Source organism: Prosopis cineraria, unplaced genomic scaffold, assembly GCF_029017545.1.
Source record: "Prosopis cineraria cultivar Desert tree isolate PC_DT_omini unplaced genomic scaffold, ASM2901754v1 PC4, whole genome shotgun sequence".
Classification (NCBI taxonomy): Eukaryota; Viridiplantae; Streptophyta; class Magnoliopsida; order Fabales; family Fabaceae; genus Prosopis; species Prosopis cineraria.
In genome coordinates, this window is record NW_026555335.1 from 10467902 (window position 1) to 10485958 (window position 18057).

General features: G+C 33.4%; 3 protein-coding genes across 5 annotated transcripts; 2 read left to right on the top strand and 1 right to left on the bottom strand.

Moving 5' to 3' along the window:
* The first annotated feature begins 1585 nt into the window (after positions 1-1585).
* Positions 1586-5760, top strand: LOC129308652 (serine/threonine-protein kinase STY13-like). Of its 2 annotated transcripts, XM_054949922.1 has the most exons (8): positions 1586-1725; positions 1933-2016; positions 2623-2934; positions 3837-3958; positions 4185-4393; positions 4475-4649; positions 4844-4978; positions 5329-5760. In XM_054949922.1, the coding sequence occupies exons 3-8, from the start codon at positions 2655-2657 to the stop codon at positions 5533-5535; spliced, it is 1128 nt and encodes a 375-aa protein (XP_054805897.1). In that variant the 5' UTR covers positions 1586-1725; positions 1933-2016; positions 2623-2654; the 3' UTR covers positions 5536-5760. The 2 variants fall into 2 exon arrangements, with proteins under 2 accessions (XP_054805897.1, XP_054805899.1); XM_054949924.1 differs by lacking the exons at positions 1586-1725; positions 1933-2016 and adding an exon at positions 2099-2289.
* Positions 5761-8766: 3006 nt separating this feature from the next.
* Positions 8767-11825, top strand: LOC129308653 (homocysteine S-methyltransferase 3-like). 2 transcript variants are annotated; one of them, XM_054949925.1, is made up of 7 exons: positions 8776-9052; positions 9530-9586; positions 10246-10475; positions 10561-10690; positions 10869-11072; positions 11166-11237; positions 11481-11825. In XM_054949925.1, the coding sequence occupies exons 1-7, from the start codon at positions 8885-8887 to the stop codon at positions 11667-11669; spliced, it is 1050 nt and encodes a 349-aa protein (XP_054805900.1). In that variant the 5' UTR covers positions 8776-8884; the 3' UTR covers positions 11670-11825. The 2 variants fall into 2 exon arrangements, with proteins under 2 accessions (XP_054805901.1, XP_054805900.1); XM_054949926.1 differs by lacking the exon at positions 9530-9586 and having other exon boundaries at positions 8767-9052.
* Positions 11826-11916: 91 nt separating this feature from the next.
* Positions 11917-14679, bottom strand: LOC129308654 (40S ribosomal protein S3a). The gene is made up of 6 exons (XM_054949927.1): positions 14507-14679; positions 14290-14395; positions 13513-13650; positions 13243-13428; positions 12745-12945; positions 11917-12223 (listed from the first exon to the last, which is right to left on the bottom strand). Exons 1-6 carry the CDS (start codon positions 14563-14565, stop codon positions 12128-12130), a joined length of 786 nt encoding a protein of 261 aa, XP_054805902.1. The 5' UTR covers positions 14566-14679; the 3' UTR covers positions 11917-12127.
* Between the last annotated feature and the right edge of the window lie 3378 nt (positions 14680-18057).

Below are 18057 nucleotides of genomic sequence, written 5' to 3' on the forward strand. Positions count from 1 at the left end.
AGATGAGATTTTTCAAAGAGTTAAGGTGTAATTTTATCTTTAAACTATTTGCGAAGGAGCAATGTTGCTCCCGTTGTTTAAAAACATAAACTTTCGTTAAGTAAAACTATTAGGACCCATTTTTTTGAGAATGCACTTTTCTATTTGAAGATCTCTCTCATCCTTGTTGTCAATGGTACTGGACGTTTGCTCATGCTTCTCCTTGTCATTGTTGGTGCTACATCACGGCTCCGTGCCTCCTCCTCCTCTTCTCACACTGCTGCCATGCTCCAAGTTTCACATTCCCACATTTTCAACTTGCTGCAACAATAGATGAAGGTCATGCATGGTTGAAGAAGAAGTATAGCTTTTGGTGGGAACTTGTGATGAATAGTCGAGATGAATGAATGTCACGGTCAAGATGGCAGTCGTGAAATGCACCATCAAACTCGATATAACAAAGGCCACTAAAAGCCATCACGCTCCTATGATGCTTTCCCAACTCTTGTCAGCCTTAAACTACAACCCCTCCATGCTATATTGCATCATGCAATTCCTCACCCATTGAAACATCTTTAAATAAGCTTTCAACACCTATGATGGCAACCAGACTCAACCTGCCTACACCTACAACCCTCTCTCTCAGCTCCTAATCAAGAAGAGCAAAAATAACATGGCAGCTGTCGAGATGTTGGGGAGTAGCCTCGTGATGGTGATGCTGTGGCATAATTTGAACGACAAGGTTTGGGCAAATAAGACACTGTCGTTCACGAAAAGCTCATGAGGAAGACATTTGGGGCTATACAAAGCCAAATGCGAAGCACAAAGAGTTGATAAACAAAGTGATGACATGCGATGCGCGAAGAGGGATAAGGGACTCTAAACAAGGCAAGAGTATGTTGTCACCCTAGAATCGAGCGGCAAGTCTATTGAGCCAAAGGTCGATGTCAGTGTAGCGTCACTAATTGATTGGTGAACTGGAACTTATTTAGGCAGTGGCGATCATGTGTGATGAAGGGTTGTTTGAGTGGGTCTAATGCAGATTGTAAAGAATGGGTCTGAGTTGAAAGAAATATTTTCTCAAAAAAAAAAAAAAGAGGAGGAGGAGAGTTAGGGGGAAAGAGAAGATTGAAGAAAACTTTGATGAGGAAGAGAGATGGAGATAATGGCATTTTTGTTATTGAATATATAAATATATTAAAGGGGTCATAGAAGCTTTCTGGATACATGTTGGATGCCACGTGTCATTGGCCAATCAAATTTTTTATTCTCTCACTATATCAATGATCAAATGTTTGTGTTTTAAACAACAAGGATAATATTCTTCAATTTACTTAGTTTAAAAAAAATATTATTACAATAAATAGTTAAAAAATAATCTTATTTTTTTATGAATAGTTTAGAGGTAACATTGCACCTTAGTTTTTTTGCAAATTCCATTAAGTTGATAAGCACACGGTAGATATAAATAATAAAAAAATACACATAACTTTCGGGCAGGGCCGAGTGGGCAGTGTAGCCGATCATGCCTGTTGCCCGGCCTTGCTCATACATGATACATGTCCAAAAACACGTCCGGCTGAATATTTTTGGTTGGGTTGGACGGAATTGTACTGGGTGGCCACACGAACATCCATTTGCCACTAGCCTTTTGGGCTTCAGCTTCCCGAGTCTTCTGCTCATATTTCGGGGAATCAGGGAACGCCCGCGCTTTTCTCTCTCCCTGACACATGGTTTATAACTACGGTTCGTTGCAGCATGTTTCTATTTGGTTTCTGTTTTAGCTGGCTTTCTTTCATATTGTTTTTTTTTTCCTGTTTTAAGTTTCGTTAGCGAAATCACTCCTTGAAAAACCAGGAAAAGAGAGGGGCCTAATTTAGTATTTGTCTTGTTTGGTCGCTATTTCGATTTCGTCTTGAGTAATGTCTTTTTATATTTGGTTGATTTTCGCAGGTTCGATCTTTGAATAGTGCTAGTGATGTCCTCCGCAATACTCACCTTATCTTGTAAAAAAAGACATTCTTGAAATCTTCAAAGGTACGTACCCTGTACCGACCCACATTCTTCAATTTGCATTTGACGCTTTTAAAGTCAGTCTTTTTGTCTTCTTTTTTCTTCCTCTACTATCTATGTATTGCGCCCTCTCGCTTTTTTTGGTTTCTTTTCGGTTTTTGGCTTATGATTTTGTTCCCACATGCGTCTGCTAGATTCTGTTAGTCGGTTCTCATCGTCCTTCGATGTTTGGTGCATCGATAATTGCTGTCTTTTCTTGGTAATTTTTTCTGGGTCATATTGGTGACATTGGCACTGGTTAGTTTCTGATCGCTTTACTTTCCTTTTCCAGTTTTTTTTTTTAATTTTTTTTGGGTTTCTTTCTTTTTTCTTTTTCAACCGAGGAATATAGTTGATAAAATCCTTGTTTGCGAGAAAATTCTAGCTTCGAATCATACAATCAGTTTTAAACATGTTAGGCAGAATAAATAGAAGCATAGTTTTGTTGGCAGCTGGTAACTCAGTTATCATCAAACAGTTTTCATTAACAATTTAGGACTGAAATATTAGATTCTATTTCTGTTGTATTATTTTCGGGTGCTTTCCATTTTTGTCTTGGAATTTGGGACTTACAATTAGTATTCATGATAGATTCGGAAGGTTGAGGTGTTTGGACACCAAAGATGGACTTGGAACCCGAAGGAGCTGAGGATTCAAAGATGAAGGGTGTTGGAAATCAGAGCAGTAAAGATATGATATTTAGAGCTGATATGATTGATCTGAAAAGTTTGGATGTTCAGTTAGAAAAGCATTTAAGCAAAGTTTGGTCAAGGAAATCAGAGTCGGACAGGCCTAAAGAAGAATGGGAGATTGATTTGGCCAAATTGGATATCCGATATGCTTTTGCTCATGGGGCCTATGGTACTGTCTATAGGGGCACCTATGATAACCAAGAAGTTGCAGGTCTTTACTCTCTCCTTATTCCATAAAAAATGGAAGAAGCTAAGTTAAAATGTGTTGCGGGTTGTCATTACACACTAGAAGGTTTTGTTATTGTCTCTTTCACGGTTGACATTAGTGACCTGACATGTCATCCATCTTTGCAGTATACACTTGCTTGGCACCTTAATTCTGGCATCAGAATGTTCCATATGATGATTTATTGATTGATTGCTCTAATCATTGCCCTCGTGTTTATGCTTTGTTCTTTATAGATTATTTGTCTAAATTTTCTCGTTATGCCATTTTTTTTTTTAAGTGAAAGAGAAAGATGTTGGTAATATTTCAAACTTCCCTTGCCTCCATTACAATGGGCGCAAATTTCAGCCTATGCGCAAGTGTCTGACACTTTGGTACTCTAATGTTGGTTTATGCTCCAGTGTATGGCTCTTTTATCACGTCAACTTCTTTGGACAGCAGGATTTCCTCCAAGCTTGCTCTTAATTCTCTGGATCACATATCTGCTCTGTTTTCTAATCGTTTACATGCTCTGTAATTAGATCTGGTCCTACAAATGTTTTTAATCACAGACCCAATCAGGTGTGAAAGGTGTCAGATGCAATTTCTTCTTGAGATGATGGTTATGTTCATGTTGCTTTTAGAATCCTGAACGTGTTAACAAGATGGAATTGAGTTCTGTATCATAGATTTGTTAAGTCATGTCATAATTTAAATAGGTTATGGAAGTGTTGTCTATGTATTACTAACTTTTTTTATTTATTATTTTCCAAATAAGATAAATAAGTCAGAACTTGGAGTTAGTTATGATTTCATCCCTCACTTTACGTAAATCTGACTTATTGTCTTGAAATTCAATATTTTGCGTTACTAGAAAATTCTCACTGTTGTCATGTTGAATATTTTAGTGAAAGTATTGAACTGGGGTGAGGATGGTATCGCTACAGCAGCTGAAACCGCTGCTTTACGTGCATCCTTTCAGCAGGAGGTTGCTGTCTGGCACAAACTTGACCATCCAAATGTCACAAAAGTACAAACTCATAGTCTTCATGCTCATGCATTCATATTGGTGATCTTTACTTGTGTTGCAAAGCTTTCGAGAATTGGCTGCTGTTGGTGGCTTACATTCTAATCTATAGGGATAATTACAATTTGGAATTTTCCATTGTCTTCTTTTCCTGGCATGCTTATTCTTCTGCTTTATAGACCTTAAAACCTTTGGTTTTATAGTTGTCTTTTATTTGTATTTGCCACAGTTTATCGGAGCATCGATGGGAACTTCAAATCTTAAGGTCCCGGCGGATAGCTCTTCAACTAATGGGGAAAATCCTCTTCCATCCAGGGCATGTTGTGTTGTTGTTGAGTATCTTCCTGGTGGGACATTAAAACAATTCTTAATTAGAAATAGGCGGAAGAAACTTGCTTTTAAGGTCGTGATCCAGCTGGCTTTGGACCTTTCTAGAGGGTGAGTTCCATTTTAGTTACCTTCATAGTTGTTGATCAAGAAACTGTAAAATTTGATTACTGAATTGTCCTCCATCTGCAGACTTAGCTATCTACACTCGAAGAGGATTGTACATCGTGATGTCAAAACAGAAAACATGTTGCTGGATGGACTTGCACATCTGAAAATAGCTGATTTTGGAGTTGCTCGTGTTGAAGCTCTAAATCCGAGTGACATGACAGGCGAAACTGGAACCCTTGGTTACATGGCACCAGAGGTATTAACTTTGTTTTGGCAATAAAAACTTTGATGTTGCCAGCTTGTATGATTTTAAACTATGGCCGAAAACAAGAATCAGATGTATTCATAATATCATACAAGTTAACAAAGTCAGGGTGCCAATTCCATCATCTTCATTCTCGTGAGCGTGTGCATATTCCTGTCATTTAATCTTGGTTTTACACTGAGTAGGTTCTGGAGGGCAAGCCTTACAACCATAGATGTGATGTCTACAGCTTCGGCATCTGCTTGTGGGAAATTTATTGCTGTGACATGCCCTATCCAGATCTTAGCTTTGCTGATGTGTCATCCGCAGTTGTTCGTCAGGTCAGTTCATTTCTATACTCATATTATTGCCACATCATCATTATATTTTGTCAAGTCCCGGCAGGTTGGTCTGATTTCAGTATCCAGTCTGCCAGTCATGTTCGTGCATCTATTAATAATGTTGGGCTGCTCTCAACATTTGGAAACGTGAAATTTAAAACTTTTACCGATTATACAAGGCTTTTAAACGTTCAAGGCCAAAGTGAGGATAAGAATCTCAACTTGCTATAAAGAATTGGGATCTCCTGAAGTACTTGAAGGATCCATTGATCTGTTCTTCAGGGGATCCGAGTTCAATCAGGTCTAAACATGACACTTGTTCTGAGGACGCTAACATGGTTGTTGAACAGAATCTAAGGCCAGAGATTCCAAGATGCTGTCCAAGCTCATTTGCAAATATAATGAGGAAGTGCTGGGATGGGAATCCAAACAAGCGTCCAGAGATGGCAGATGTGGTGAGGATGCTTGAAGCAGTTGATACCAGCAAAGGAGGAGGAATGATACCCGAAGATCATAATCCAAACTGCTTCTGTTTTGCACCTACGCGTGGTCCCTGATTTTCTTTCTTTCTTTCTTTCTTTTGTTAAATTTAATCCTGATTAGGATTGTTGCCTAAATCTTTCATGCATCGTATCTTTTGTTTTGTTTTGTTTTTTTAAAGACTAGTTATGGCCTGCTTATTATTGGTCTTCTTGTATAGCAATTTTCTGTTGGCCGAGCTAGGGAACTGATTGCTTCCTTGGATAATACATTTAATACTGAAAATATCTTTTTTGCTCAAATTCTTGGAATTGGTATCCAGAATTTCATTTCATTTCATTTAGTAATCGTTTGTTATTATTATTCACGCCTGAAAACATCATCCAATTTCTGAAACAAAAGCATGATATTTATATATTGTTTATCCTTTCGAGTTTTTATCCTATTTTCACTTCTCTTCATGTACGTGATCTAGAGCTCGATCACTACATTGAGTAGATGTATATAATGTTTTTCACCGGAGCCCAAAATTAAAAAAAAAATTATAATTCCGCTTTAAGTCACATATTATTAATATTAAACACTGAAGCATCGCAAAATTTTGTCTTCAATCTCCATCCCTTTCTACAACTCTCTTTCAAGCATGTATCTTTTGGGGTAAAAAACACTCCTTCAAGCAGTCGAACGAGTGCTAAACATGTGAATTTTGGCCTAGATTCAAGTATGTATCTAAAATGCAAGTAGGGATTTAAACGTAAATTTCAAAATACTGTTAAATTTAAATAAAAGAAGAGGCAAACATAAAATTTTATTTAAATATAAGATCTAAAATTCAATTTCATGAAAAGTAATAATAGTAACGAAGTTTTTCTCTGCATTTCAAAAAAAAAAAAAGTACATAGTTCATTGTAATTGTACCAGACTTGAAATAATTTATTATTTATGACTTATGAATTGTATGATTTCCACAATTCATATTTGCTTTTAAATACACTCCCGTAAGGAACATGAATAGTTTTAAACACCAAAAATCACTATTTAAAAGAACGCGATCTTTTGTTAAAAAAAGGCAAAATATCAATCAAGAACCATTAAAACAAATTTATAACAAAAAAAGATCAAAGCACTTAGAATTATCACCGTAGCACTCAGGGACTAAAATAAACATAAGTTTGAGTATGAAATGACCATAATACCCTAGCTTTTTTTTTCTTTTCTTTCTTTTTTTTTAAGTTACCCCAACTTTCACTAGGTACTAGCCACCAGACTATTGATGGCAAGGTTGTTGGACCTCCTATGCTTGTGACAATTTTTTTTTGAATAATTGGTAAAGGTAATTAGAGTGTTTGATTTCGTGATCTCTTAAATATTTAAAAAACTTGGTGCTACTAAACACATTTAATTATACACAACCAAAAAAAAAAACATATATGTAGTAGCCCAAGCTTTTAATCCAAACTTATACAAGTGTTAGTTTTTCATCAAAAAATGTCTATTCAAATTTTAATAACAACTTAGTTTTTCATCAAAAAGTATCTATTCAAATTTTAATAACAACTCATTTGAAATTAATATCAATCTATTCAAATTTTAATTAGTTAAAAAAAACTAACAGGATGTGTTGCTTGTGTAAGTGATAGTCATTCATTAACAAATATCTATTTAGGTTTCGATAACATCTTATTTGAAATTAACAATAATCCAATTGGCCTTGAACAAGTTAGAAAGTGCCAGTCTTTTGCTAATGAATATCTTTTTAGATTTTGGCAATAACTCATTCAAAATTAACAAGTTAAAAAAAATGATAGGATGAGTTTAATTGTGTAAGTGTTAGTCTTTCTTAAGAAATATGTATTTAGGGTTTGACAATAGTCCATTTGAATTTAATAACAATTAAGTTTTAACAAGTTATAAAAACTGATAGAATGAGCTTAGTTGTACAAGTGTTAGTCTTTCATTAATAAATATTTTTTTAAAATTTGATAACATCCCATTTGAAATTATCTATTTAAGCTTGAACAAGTTAAAAAATATGATGGCACAAGTCTAATAGAATAAGTGTTCATCTTGTATAAACAATAGACTATTTTGATTTTGACAATAACTCATTTGTAATTAACAAGTGGTTTGTTCCATTAGGCTTTTGCTGTCTGTTTTTCTCTCCTATTAAAGTTCAAATGTATTATTGTTAATTATGAATAGGTCATCGTTATTAATTTTAAATAAATTATTGTCAAAACTTAAATGAATATTTATTAATGAAGGACTGGCACTTACACATTTAAGCCAATCTTATTAATTTTTTTTATCTTATTAAAGTTTGAATGGATTATTATTAATTTTAAATGAATTATTATTAAAATATTAATAAATATTTATTGATAAAGGACTAACACTTACTGAAACTTGAATTTTAACTTGACTTACCTTCCCTCCACACACACGAAAAGAGGGAGAGGAAGTTATATATAATTAAATAGGCTTGATAATAATTTTTTTAGGTGACAAAAGAGGCCACCTTTCCTAATTATTAAAGAAAATTGTCATGACACTTGGGCTCTGGCGATCGCCTGCTAGTGACCTTTTGGTGGCAAGGGTTCTCACGACCTCACCGCCAGCAACCTGATAACTGGAACCAATGGCAACGAGGGTAACTTTTCTTTTTTTAATTGAAAAGCAAGGGTATTGTGGTCATTTCACATCGTTTTTAGATTCCCCTGATTCTGCAGTGATAACTCAATATCTTTTTATCCTCTTCTGTTATAAATTTACTTTAGTGTCCCTTGATTGATATTTTCCAAGGAAAAAAAAAAGAGTCAAATTATGTTCCTTATTGTTTCAGAGACGCAGTGATTCTCAATCTACAAACTTATTTGTTGGATCTCATACATACATACATACATACATACATACATACATTTATATATATGTACACACATATATATTACGTGCTAAAGATGGGATGGAAAATGGGGGGAATTGGCTTTAAGGAGCACGGCACCAAAATGGATATACTTAGCTTATTTGTAGCAAAGTGTTCGATGACAATTAACATACACAAATACACACATATATCCTCGTGTATATCTTCATCGTGCTCAGATAAATATCCTGACCAATCCTATCTGTCACCCATCTTACTTGTTTCTGCTTCCAACATTGGAAGCTTCTGTCACAAGAGTGTGTCCATAACACGTCTTTACGAAACTTAAGGTGGCAATCCAGTTCATTGCTTCCTCGGGTAATATTCATTCGCTTAATATATGATTCCCAATTTTTTTTTTTTCACATGCTAGGGGCAGAGTGGGAAATTCGTATACCTTGCGTATATTCCGACGGCGTCTGCCTGTATATATAAACATGTGAGTGGGTTTGAGTTTTGAAGGTGGCGACTTGTGTGCATGAATAAGATTACGAAGAAAGGGAATGGGGAAGGGAACGGCGTCGTTTATGAGGGAGATGGTGGACAAGTGTGGAGGGTATGCCGTGATAGACGGTGGCCTGGCGACGGAGCTTGAACGTCACGGTGCCGATCTCAAGGACCCACTCTGGAGCGCCACCTGCCTCCTTACTTCCTCTCATCTCCTCACCAAGGTACTCCCTCCTTTACTTGCCAAAAACTTAGGTGTAAAGCATACTAATTTGGATTACAATATATATTATTGATAATTAATTCATGTTTTACTAAAAATATTAATTGTTTAAAAATGTCTATATCTTTATATTTGTACTCTCAAATTTTTCTAATAACACATGTATGATTTTTAAATATGAAACATTTAAAGATTAAAAAAAAAAGCAAAGATATAAATGGTAAAAAAACATAAAATTTATTTAATATTCTATATTTTGAACGGATAAATGCTTTTAGAAACACCACTTCATGCTTTGTATACTAAAAAGTATTTGTTAGCAAGGAAAATGAAAATGTATTTAGAAAGAAAATAGGATAGATTTATTTCCCATTTCCTGTTTATAAAACATTTTTTCACCTATCAAATGATGTTATAGTGATTTTTAATAAATAATTAGCCAATTAATTAATCAAATAATTACGGCGCTGTGGAACAGGTTCACCTAGACTATCTTGAAGCCGGAGCGAACATAATAATAACAGCATCATATCAGGTACTGGCCCCCATTAGACTTCTATTCACAATTGGAAAGTAATAGCTAAAGTTATCAATGTTAGTCACGAGTTTGAAATATTAAAAGTTAAAATATATTTTTAATCCTTCAATTTTATATAATATTTAAATTTGATCCCTAATTTTATAAAGTATATTTTTAATCCTTTAACATTAATATTGTTAGTTTTAAATAATTATTTTTTATATCAATCATAGTTATCTTTTTTAATGAATAAGCTACATTTGAAAATAATTTGTTAATATTTAAAAATTCAATATAATATTTTTTGTGATAAAACTAATAGTTTTATGATTAAAGAAATAAAAATATACTTTATAAAAGTAAGAGACTAATGAAATTTTATATAAAATTAAAAGAGTAAAAGTATAGTTTAGTCAATATTAAAATTGACTCCATTTTTTTTTTTGGTAAAATGTATGTTATATTTACCAAAAAATAAATACAGAATAAAAAAAAAGATACTCACGAAATAGCCAGGCATCCTTTTGAAAGGATTCTATTTCTGCAGCATCAAATCTTTTGGACAAGCAAAAAGAACAACTTTATATGACTTCGTCGCAATTTGGATGTAGATATATGTAAATATATAGATCAGTAGATGGTTCATTTTCCTGCACCTTTTGGGTTGGAAACAGGCCAGCCTTGAGGGATTTGAGGCAAAAGGGTATTCTAGAGAAGAAGGTGAAGCTCTGCTTAGAACAAGTGTAGAAGTTGCACGCGCGGCTCGAGACATATACAACCATAGATTCACGAGACATTCTTGTGACCTCATCGGAAATGGAACAAATCCCCAGACGCGTCCGATTCTTGTTGCTGCTTCTGTGGGAAGCTATGGCGCTTATTTGGCCGACGGATCAGAATACAGGTGAAGTACTGAATTCCGTCATTTGCCACTCGTCTGAACATCTTCACCTTAAATTTGGATGGATGATTCTTGTTCCTTTTCGCAGAGGGGACTACGGCGATGCAGTCACAGTGGAGACGCTGAAAGATTTTCACAGGAGACGACTCCAGATTCTTGCCGACTCTGCTCCTGACTTGATTGCATTTGAAACCATTCCAAACAAACTCGAAGCTCAGGTATTTATAATACAAGTTCTTAAATTTATAATCTCATGTCTTGGATTCATACAAGTTCTAATGTAAAGTCTGACGAATCATTTCTGGAAATAATCATCCAGTAAAAACTGATAATGCAAAAACTACTTGATGTTGCACAACCTTGTTTGATTCGCTTGAATTTATTTATTCAATGAAGGCGTACGTTGAACTTCTTGAGGAAGAAGGAATAGAAATTCCTGCCTGGTTTTCTTTTAGCTGTAAGGATGGAAGCAATGTGGCTAGCGGGGATTCCATATTGGAGTGTGCATCCATTCCTGATTCATGCGAGCGAGTTGCTGCGATTGGAGTCAATTGCACAGCTCCGAGATACATTCACTCACTCATTGAATCTATAACAAAGGTGAGATGAGACTCTTCAAATCGAGTTATGCCCTGAGGATTATATTCTTGAAAAAGATCCCATGCTTGTTCTTGACTTGTGTGAACGTATCAGGTAACAAATAAACCAGTTCTTGTATATCCCAACAGTGGCGAGACTTATGATGCTGAGAACAAGCAATGGGTGGTGAGTTCCCTGTCTGTTACTCTCTCTCTATAAACTATAAAGGCTAAGGCTACAACTCCATCATGTTCACTAAATCGCAATTCAAATCCATCCTCTTAATCTAGTTTCTAATTATTTCCCTCTTCTCAAATTTTGAATGGTTAAAACTCAGTCTGGAACTTTAAGTCATGTAAGAAGATGGATTCTTCACAAAGAAATGAACAATAGTTGTTTATCTATGGAATTGTTGGCTTTATAACGCAGAAATCAAGTGGAGTGGGAGATGAAGATTTTGTGTCATATGTGGGAAAGTGGCGTGATGCAGGCGCTTCCCTTTTCGGTGGCTGTTGCAGAACTACTCCTAATACTATCAAAGCCATAACCAAGGCATTGTCTGGAAAAGCACATGTTGTTGATAATCACGACACAAATCTTGGTTTCCGGAAGAAATGAAGAAGTGTTAAATAAAATGGTTAGGTTTATGTCTCTGGGATTTACATGTTTTTGTTTCTTAATTATTATGATTATTGTTATCACTATACTTTGTAAATTTAGATGGAGATGTAAACTTAAATCTTTATATAGACTCTTAGTGTGTTATATTATTTATATTTTTTTCCTAACAAAAATCAAATCAAACAAAATGTAACTCACCTCAGAATAAAACTATGAAGTTACACAGCATGTCTATAAATACGGATGAAAAGTCATCTTCCAAGAGCGCAAACTTCATTATAGCAAAGAAAAATGAATGCAGGTATCATCTGTGAACACCAACTGTTCTCAATGTAAAAAAAAAAAAATGATGCTTCCCTCAGCTTAATATAGAAACATTGGGATTATGCCTAGACTGCTCACTGAAGAAAAGTAGCTGAACTCCTAAATAAAATCAAATAAGCAACCCCATTCAATCAAGCCCCAACAATTTCAGGGGTCTCCTCAGCCATTGTTTCATCCGCAGGTCTGTCTACCTTCAGACCAACATCCTCTGAATACTCACCATGAACCTAATCGACCAGTTGGCAAAGGCATTGGATCAGTCAATGAATAAAGGCTCTACCACATGCTTGTAACAAATAAATAAATAATGTTTATCCTGGTGTTAACTTAGTTGACAAGAGATCTCGTCTTTTCTTAACAATGTGAGTTTGATTCTTCTTAGGAGCACTATAAGATTAACACTGAATTTATTTTTATAAGATTAAAAATTATAAAAATAGATACACCATTGACACGCTTCAAGAATTGAAAATCAATGAATCACAAAATCGAGCAAGAAATTATGATTTTGAAAAGGAACGAACATGGAAGCCAATGAGTTAATTTAAGGCTGTAATGATAACTGATCAAGAGGAAAAAAAAATGTACACAAATTGATCAGCTAGCAAAACATCTGTTCAAAAGAAGTACAATAATGAAAGGACGCAACAAGATCAAATGGATACGTTGACCATGATTTATATCAGACGAATATATAGTACATAGTTCGTCAATCATTGTTAAAGGGAATTTGGGTTACGAGATATACCTCCATCAGTTTTCCGAGATCAAACTTGGGAGCTTTCAAAATCTTGACTTTTCTAATGAAGACATTTTGCAGAGGGTAAATGCTCGACGTTGCCTTTTCAATGTCTTTGCCAATCATCTCTGGAATGAACTTGCGGACCAACTCTTTCAAATCGCAAGAGGTAGCCTGATTTGTCATGACCTCCCTCATCTTCCGTCGGATCTAAACAAGAAAAGGGTTACATTGCTAAACATGCAATCTTCTACCGTGAGAAAAGACAGGCGATAAAACCAATTTTCCCATAATCAAGTTCAGAAGTAAAATCACAAGTTCAATCACAACTGCATACAAAATAACAGCAATGATATCAAGTAATTCATTCTCATTCAATTTTGGTTATCACATTTTAGCTATTCCACCATAGCAAAACACAAGTAAAACCATGATTATTATTGTGATGCAAGTTGAACTTGAAAGCTACCATTTTTTTCCATGTTACAAACAATTTAGTGAATATACCTGTCTAATCTGGCTTGATTGTGCATAGCAGGTCCTCTTCACCTGGTTTGCACGTCTCTTTGTAAATCCAATGCAGAACATTCTCAATGTGTAATTATCAGTGGTCTTCACGTCCACATGAGCTTCTATCAAAGTTTGCCATTTCCGCACCAATGACCTCAACTTGTCAGTAGTAAAATCCATTCCCTAAGATTGCAAGATTTTATTAAATAATAACCATTAACAAGCATCATATCACAACAAGAAAACATTTCAGTGGACCCATCATACCCAGAAATTTGTCAGAACGTTCTTCCCTTGAACATCCTCAGCTCTCAACCGAATCTTCCTATAGGCATGGTCCTCATTACCTTGGAGATCAGCCAATGAAACCTCAAACACTCGATGTTTAAGTCCTTCTGAAGCAATCTGTTATTTACAACAAACGCAATCCATATAAGCAGGCAGCCATGCACAATGGAAATTTGTTTTTATGCCAAAGGCATAAGGTACATTCCATATCGATAGAATAACACCAAGGAAATCAAACTCCATTTCAAGCATTTTAACTATTGATCCTAGCGGTGTCTTGCCTTTAAGTACAAAGAACAAACCTACGCACATGAAAGAAAAAATATACGTAGAAGAAATCTACACTCTTTAGAGTATCAAGATGCACAAGCCAATTCCGCTTAATATGTCTTAAAAGCAAGGAAATCAAGCATCAGTCCTTGGATAGTAAAATGCATAGAAGGTAACTGGTCCATGAATGAAAAATTGAAGGGAAAATTAAAATTGCACACAGCATATACAGAAATCAAAACGAAAGCCCAGATCCGAAAATGAGATATAATTAGATTCTATTAATAAACTTGAAGAAGAGAAGAAATCCTTTAACACCATAACATCAAGAAATAACGTATCTAATATTCATACTCCATAGCATCAATAAAAAAAAATGTTAATACTCATTCAAAGACACATTTCAAGGATTACTTATTCCAGGTATCATACAAGTTAAACACGTTTTGGGGCCATATTACACAGAGAAAACATGAATGAAAATACCTTGGTCCCCTGAGTGCGAGTGACGAGGGTCTTGCCCACATTTTTCACTTGGAAAACAGAAGGGGCCTTAATATCATACCAGTCCTTCTTGGAAAAGGGATCAGCTCTGAATAAAAATCCGAGAAAGAATCAAAGATAAAAAAGGACCGAATAAACACGCGAAAGAGAGTATGCAAAACCGAGAGTGTGAAATAGGTGAAAAAGAATAGTTACGCACGCCTTTTTCTTGCCACCCTTCTTGCCCTTCGAAATCCTCTTGTTCTTGCCGACTGCCATGGCTGATGACAGGAGCTTCTTCAATGCAGCTGACGGCCAAAGAAGTAAACTCAGCGAGAAGAGAACCCTATGCGATCGCCTACCCACACTTACATACTTCCTTGCCAATTTAATTTTATCGCTCAACCGATATGCTCCGTGAATATAAAATTATACATGGGAGAATCACACTGCAGGTCTTAGAAAGGAGAAATTGCACTTGCAGGCTTAAAATTTTTTGACAATGCATTATAAGTTTAAGGGTCGTTGTTGTAATTTTTTTTAGAGTTAAAAGTATAATTTTTTCCTTGATCAAAATGAAAAAGATAAATTAAAAGCAGCGGAATGATAAACTTCACATGTACGTGCATCCATAAATATCGTGTTGTGCATTTATGAACATTATATTATACATTATTTGTATAACTTATATATTTTATCAAAACTACTAATAACCGAATACACATGGACATTGTGTTAAAAATGTATGAATATTGTGTTGATAATCCAAAATATCGTGTTTTGTACCTATGGGCATTATGTTGTACATGCTCTGCGTGACTATTTTAATTAACCTATAAATCAACTGGAACACGCATGGATATTATGTTAAAAATTTATAAATATCGTATTGTATATCCATGGAGATTGTGTTATATATTGTTGTGCAATTTATACATTTTATTAAACTTATTAATTAACTTGACACCATGGACATTCAATTGAAAATGCATGAATATTGTGCTATGTATGCATGGATATTGTGTTGTACATCAGAGACACATGGATATTATGTTGAAAATTCATGAATATGGTGTTGAGAATGTATGAATATCATGTTGTGCACCCATGGAACATTGTGTTATATATATTCTGTGTAATTTGTATATTTTAATTAACTTACAGATTAACTATATACGCATGGATATTGTGTTGATAATTCATGAATATCGTATTGTGTTTTATGAATGAAAGTTTGCACAGGTTCTAAATTTTCAAATCATACAAGGACAAAATTATATTTTTTCTCTCAAGCAAAATTGCAATAAGGGCCCTTAAATCTATAGCGCAATATCAAAATTTATTAGGCCAAAAGTGCAAAATTGAAGTAAATTGAAGTAAAACTTCATAATTTACATGTCAAATTAAAGTAAAACTAATAAATATTTATATAATAAAAAAATAATAAGTACATTTCTATGGATGACAAGTGTCATTTTCTTTAAATAGTACAATTTCAGAAAGCCACGTAAGATTTCATTTACCAAATTATATTTAATTCATGAATATAATTTATTTTTATTCCCTCATTTCAATAACTAATTAACCCATGATCTAACAATTTCCTAATTCCATGATTCTTCTTTTAGATATGGTTAGTTATTTAATATTCTATTATTTTAATAACTTTCTTGCCTATACAATTTAGTTTTTTATTTTTTAATTCATGCATATAATTAAATTTAAATATAGATAGTTATTAGATTATTCATTCCAGTAACTTCTTAACCCATGATCTAATAATTTTCTAACCACATGATTTTTCTTTTAGATATAGTTAGCTATTCAGTATCTAATTATTTTAATAACCTTTTTGCTTTGCGATTTAATTTATGATTTTTTTAATTCATGCATATAATAAATTTAAATATAAATAGTTATTTATATTATTCTATCATCTAATAATTATTAGATTCCTGATTCCGTAGAATTTGGTGAGAATATTATATATATAATAGATAAATAAGAAATCCTTTTCAAGTTTGACACATATGAGGTTTTTTTTTTAAGTATTACAATTCTATGCTATTTACATCATTATTAATTTTTAAAAATATTTTTTTTAATTTATAAGATTTTTTTTAATTATAAGATTAGAATTTGAAAAATGTAACTCTCTCTATGATCTCAAAATCTCAAATAAAATTTTTCAACTAGTTCACAATTAAATTTTATTTTTTAAAAATTTTATCTTTGATATTATCTCTCATAATTTCAACTTTAACTTCCTGTATTGTCATTTTGTGAATAATTTTATATTAGTAGGATAATTGTATGACTAATAATTTAAATAAGGTTTGTAAATTAAATCATATAAATAAAGAAATAAAAACGGAATGATAAATGTATGAATTAATAAAATATTTATAAGGTATCCACATCAACATTAATTTCTAAAAAAATAAGTTTTTTTACATAATACCAAATTTTTTATAGATGATAAGAATATTATTTTAAATTGTAGAACCCACTTCATTTTATCCCTAAATTTTCTCCCATAATTTTATCCATTTATCATAACTTTTCAACTTCTTTACCACTTAAAATATACAATTTAGCATGTACATTAGATTTTCTATCAATTTTTTAAATATTAAAAAAGTATTATATTTAAATTAATGAGTTATTTTAATTCCTATTTTTCTGCATTTCTCTCCCACTCTCCTATCATCATAACTTCCACAATTTTTTTTATTTTTAGTTTTAAAATTTTAATTACAACAAATATACAATCACATTAAGCAGTTATAAAGCACACGAGATTTTATTCAATCCTAATATCATTCTATCACTCCATTCCCTCATCAAGACAAGTAAAATTACAAAACTCTCATTATCTCTGGCTTCTTCCTTCGTCACCAATGCCCTCTCTAGGGGTGTTCAGTCTGTCACCGTCCCGATTGGCCCGATATCGTCTCGATCATATCGGGACGGGTCTTGTTCCGGCCCGAACATAATCGGGACAGGACTTTACGAGACAGGACCAGGATATAGGATTACCATCGGAACATCCGTCCCGTCCCGAATATTATATATATTATTTTTTATTTTAAATATATTAGTATATATATAATTTATACTTATATTAATTAATCAATTATAATTTTAATACTTGCAATTCATATTTAAACTAAAGTTTTTTTATATTGATAATTTTAATGGCATGGAGTAAACATGACGATATTTTTTTATAATATATTAATTATATAATATAATTTATTCTTATATCTATCTATTTAATAAATTTTATTTATAACATTTTTTTTGCTTATTTTTAGAAGAATAATTAGCTTATACATCTTCACTAATAAAGTAGAAGAACAATGATTTGATGTTATGTTTGACTTGCCCGTTGTTGCTAATCTTATAGCATAAAGGTCACTTGTATTGTTATTATAATATGTAGTTGTGATTAATAGGATTCAATAATTGATTTTAAATTATTGTTATTTATGTGCTTGTGTTATTTTGATTTTAAACTTAATAAATTATATAATTTAAAATGTTAATGAACGTCATTATCCATATCTTTTTTTGATATTATTTCATTTTATCGGACGGCGGGATGTCCTGATCTTATCTCGATCCCGTCCCGACTCTTAACGGGACGGAATGGACACGTGATTAAAATTCAGTCCCGATCTCTTTTTAGGACCGGACACGGGACGAGGGTGTCCCGTCCCATGAACACCCCTAGCCCTCTCACCCCTTGTGTCATTTTTATGATGATTT

Excerpts from the sequence above, each read along its gene's own strand:
- LOC129308652 (XM_054949922.1), top strand. The coding sequence starts at position 2,655 with ATGGACTTGGAACCCGAAGGAGCTGAGGATTCAAAGATGAAGGGTGTT. Across the intron at positions 2,935-3,836 it reads TGATAACCAAGAAGTTGCAG|TGAAAGTATTGAACTGGGGT; the intron begins GTCTTTACTCTC and ends TGAATATTTTAG. Across the intron at positions 4,650-4,843 it reads TTGGTTACATGGCACCAGAG|GTTCTGGAGGGCAAGCCTTA; the intron begins GTATTAACTTTG and ends TACACTGAGTAG.
- LOC129308653 (XM_054949925.1), top strand. The coding sequence starts at position 8,885 with ATGGGGAAGGGAACGGCGTCGTTTATGAGGGAGATGGTGGACAAGTGT. Across the intron at positions 9,587-10,245 it reads TAATAACAGCATCATATCAG|GCCAGCCTTGAGGGATTTGA; the intron begins GTACTGGCCCCC and ends GGTTGGAAACAG. Across the intron at positions 11,238-11,480 it reads CTGAGAACAAGCAATGGGTG|AAATCAAGTGGAGTGGGAGA; the intron begins GTGAGTTCCCTG and ends TTTATAACGCAG.
- LOC129308654 (XM_054949927.1), bottom strand. The coding sequence starts at position 14,565 with ATGGCAGTCGGCAAGAACAAGAGGATTTCGAAGGGCAAGAAGGGTGGC. Across the intron at positions 13,651-14,289 it reads CTCGCACTCAGGGGACCAAG|ATTGCTTCAGAAGGACTTAA; the intron begins GTATTTTCATTC and ends TGTAAATAACAG. Across the intron at positions 12,946-13,242 it reads AATCAAGCCAGATTAGACAG|ATCCGACGGAAGATGAGGGA; the intron begins GTATATTCACTA and ends TTTCTTGTTTAG.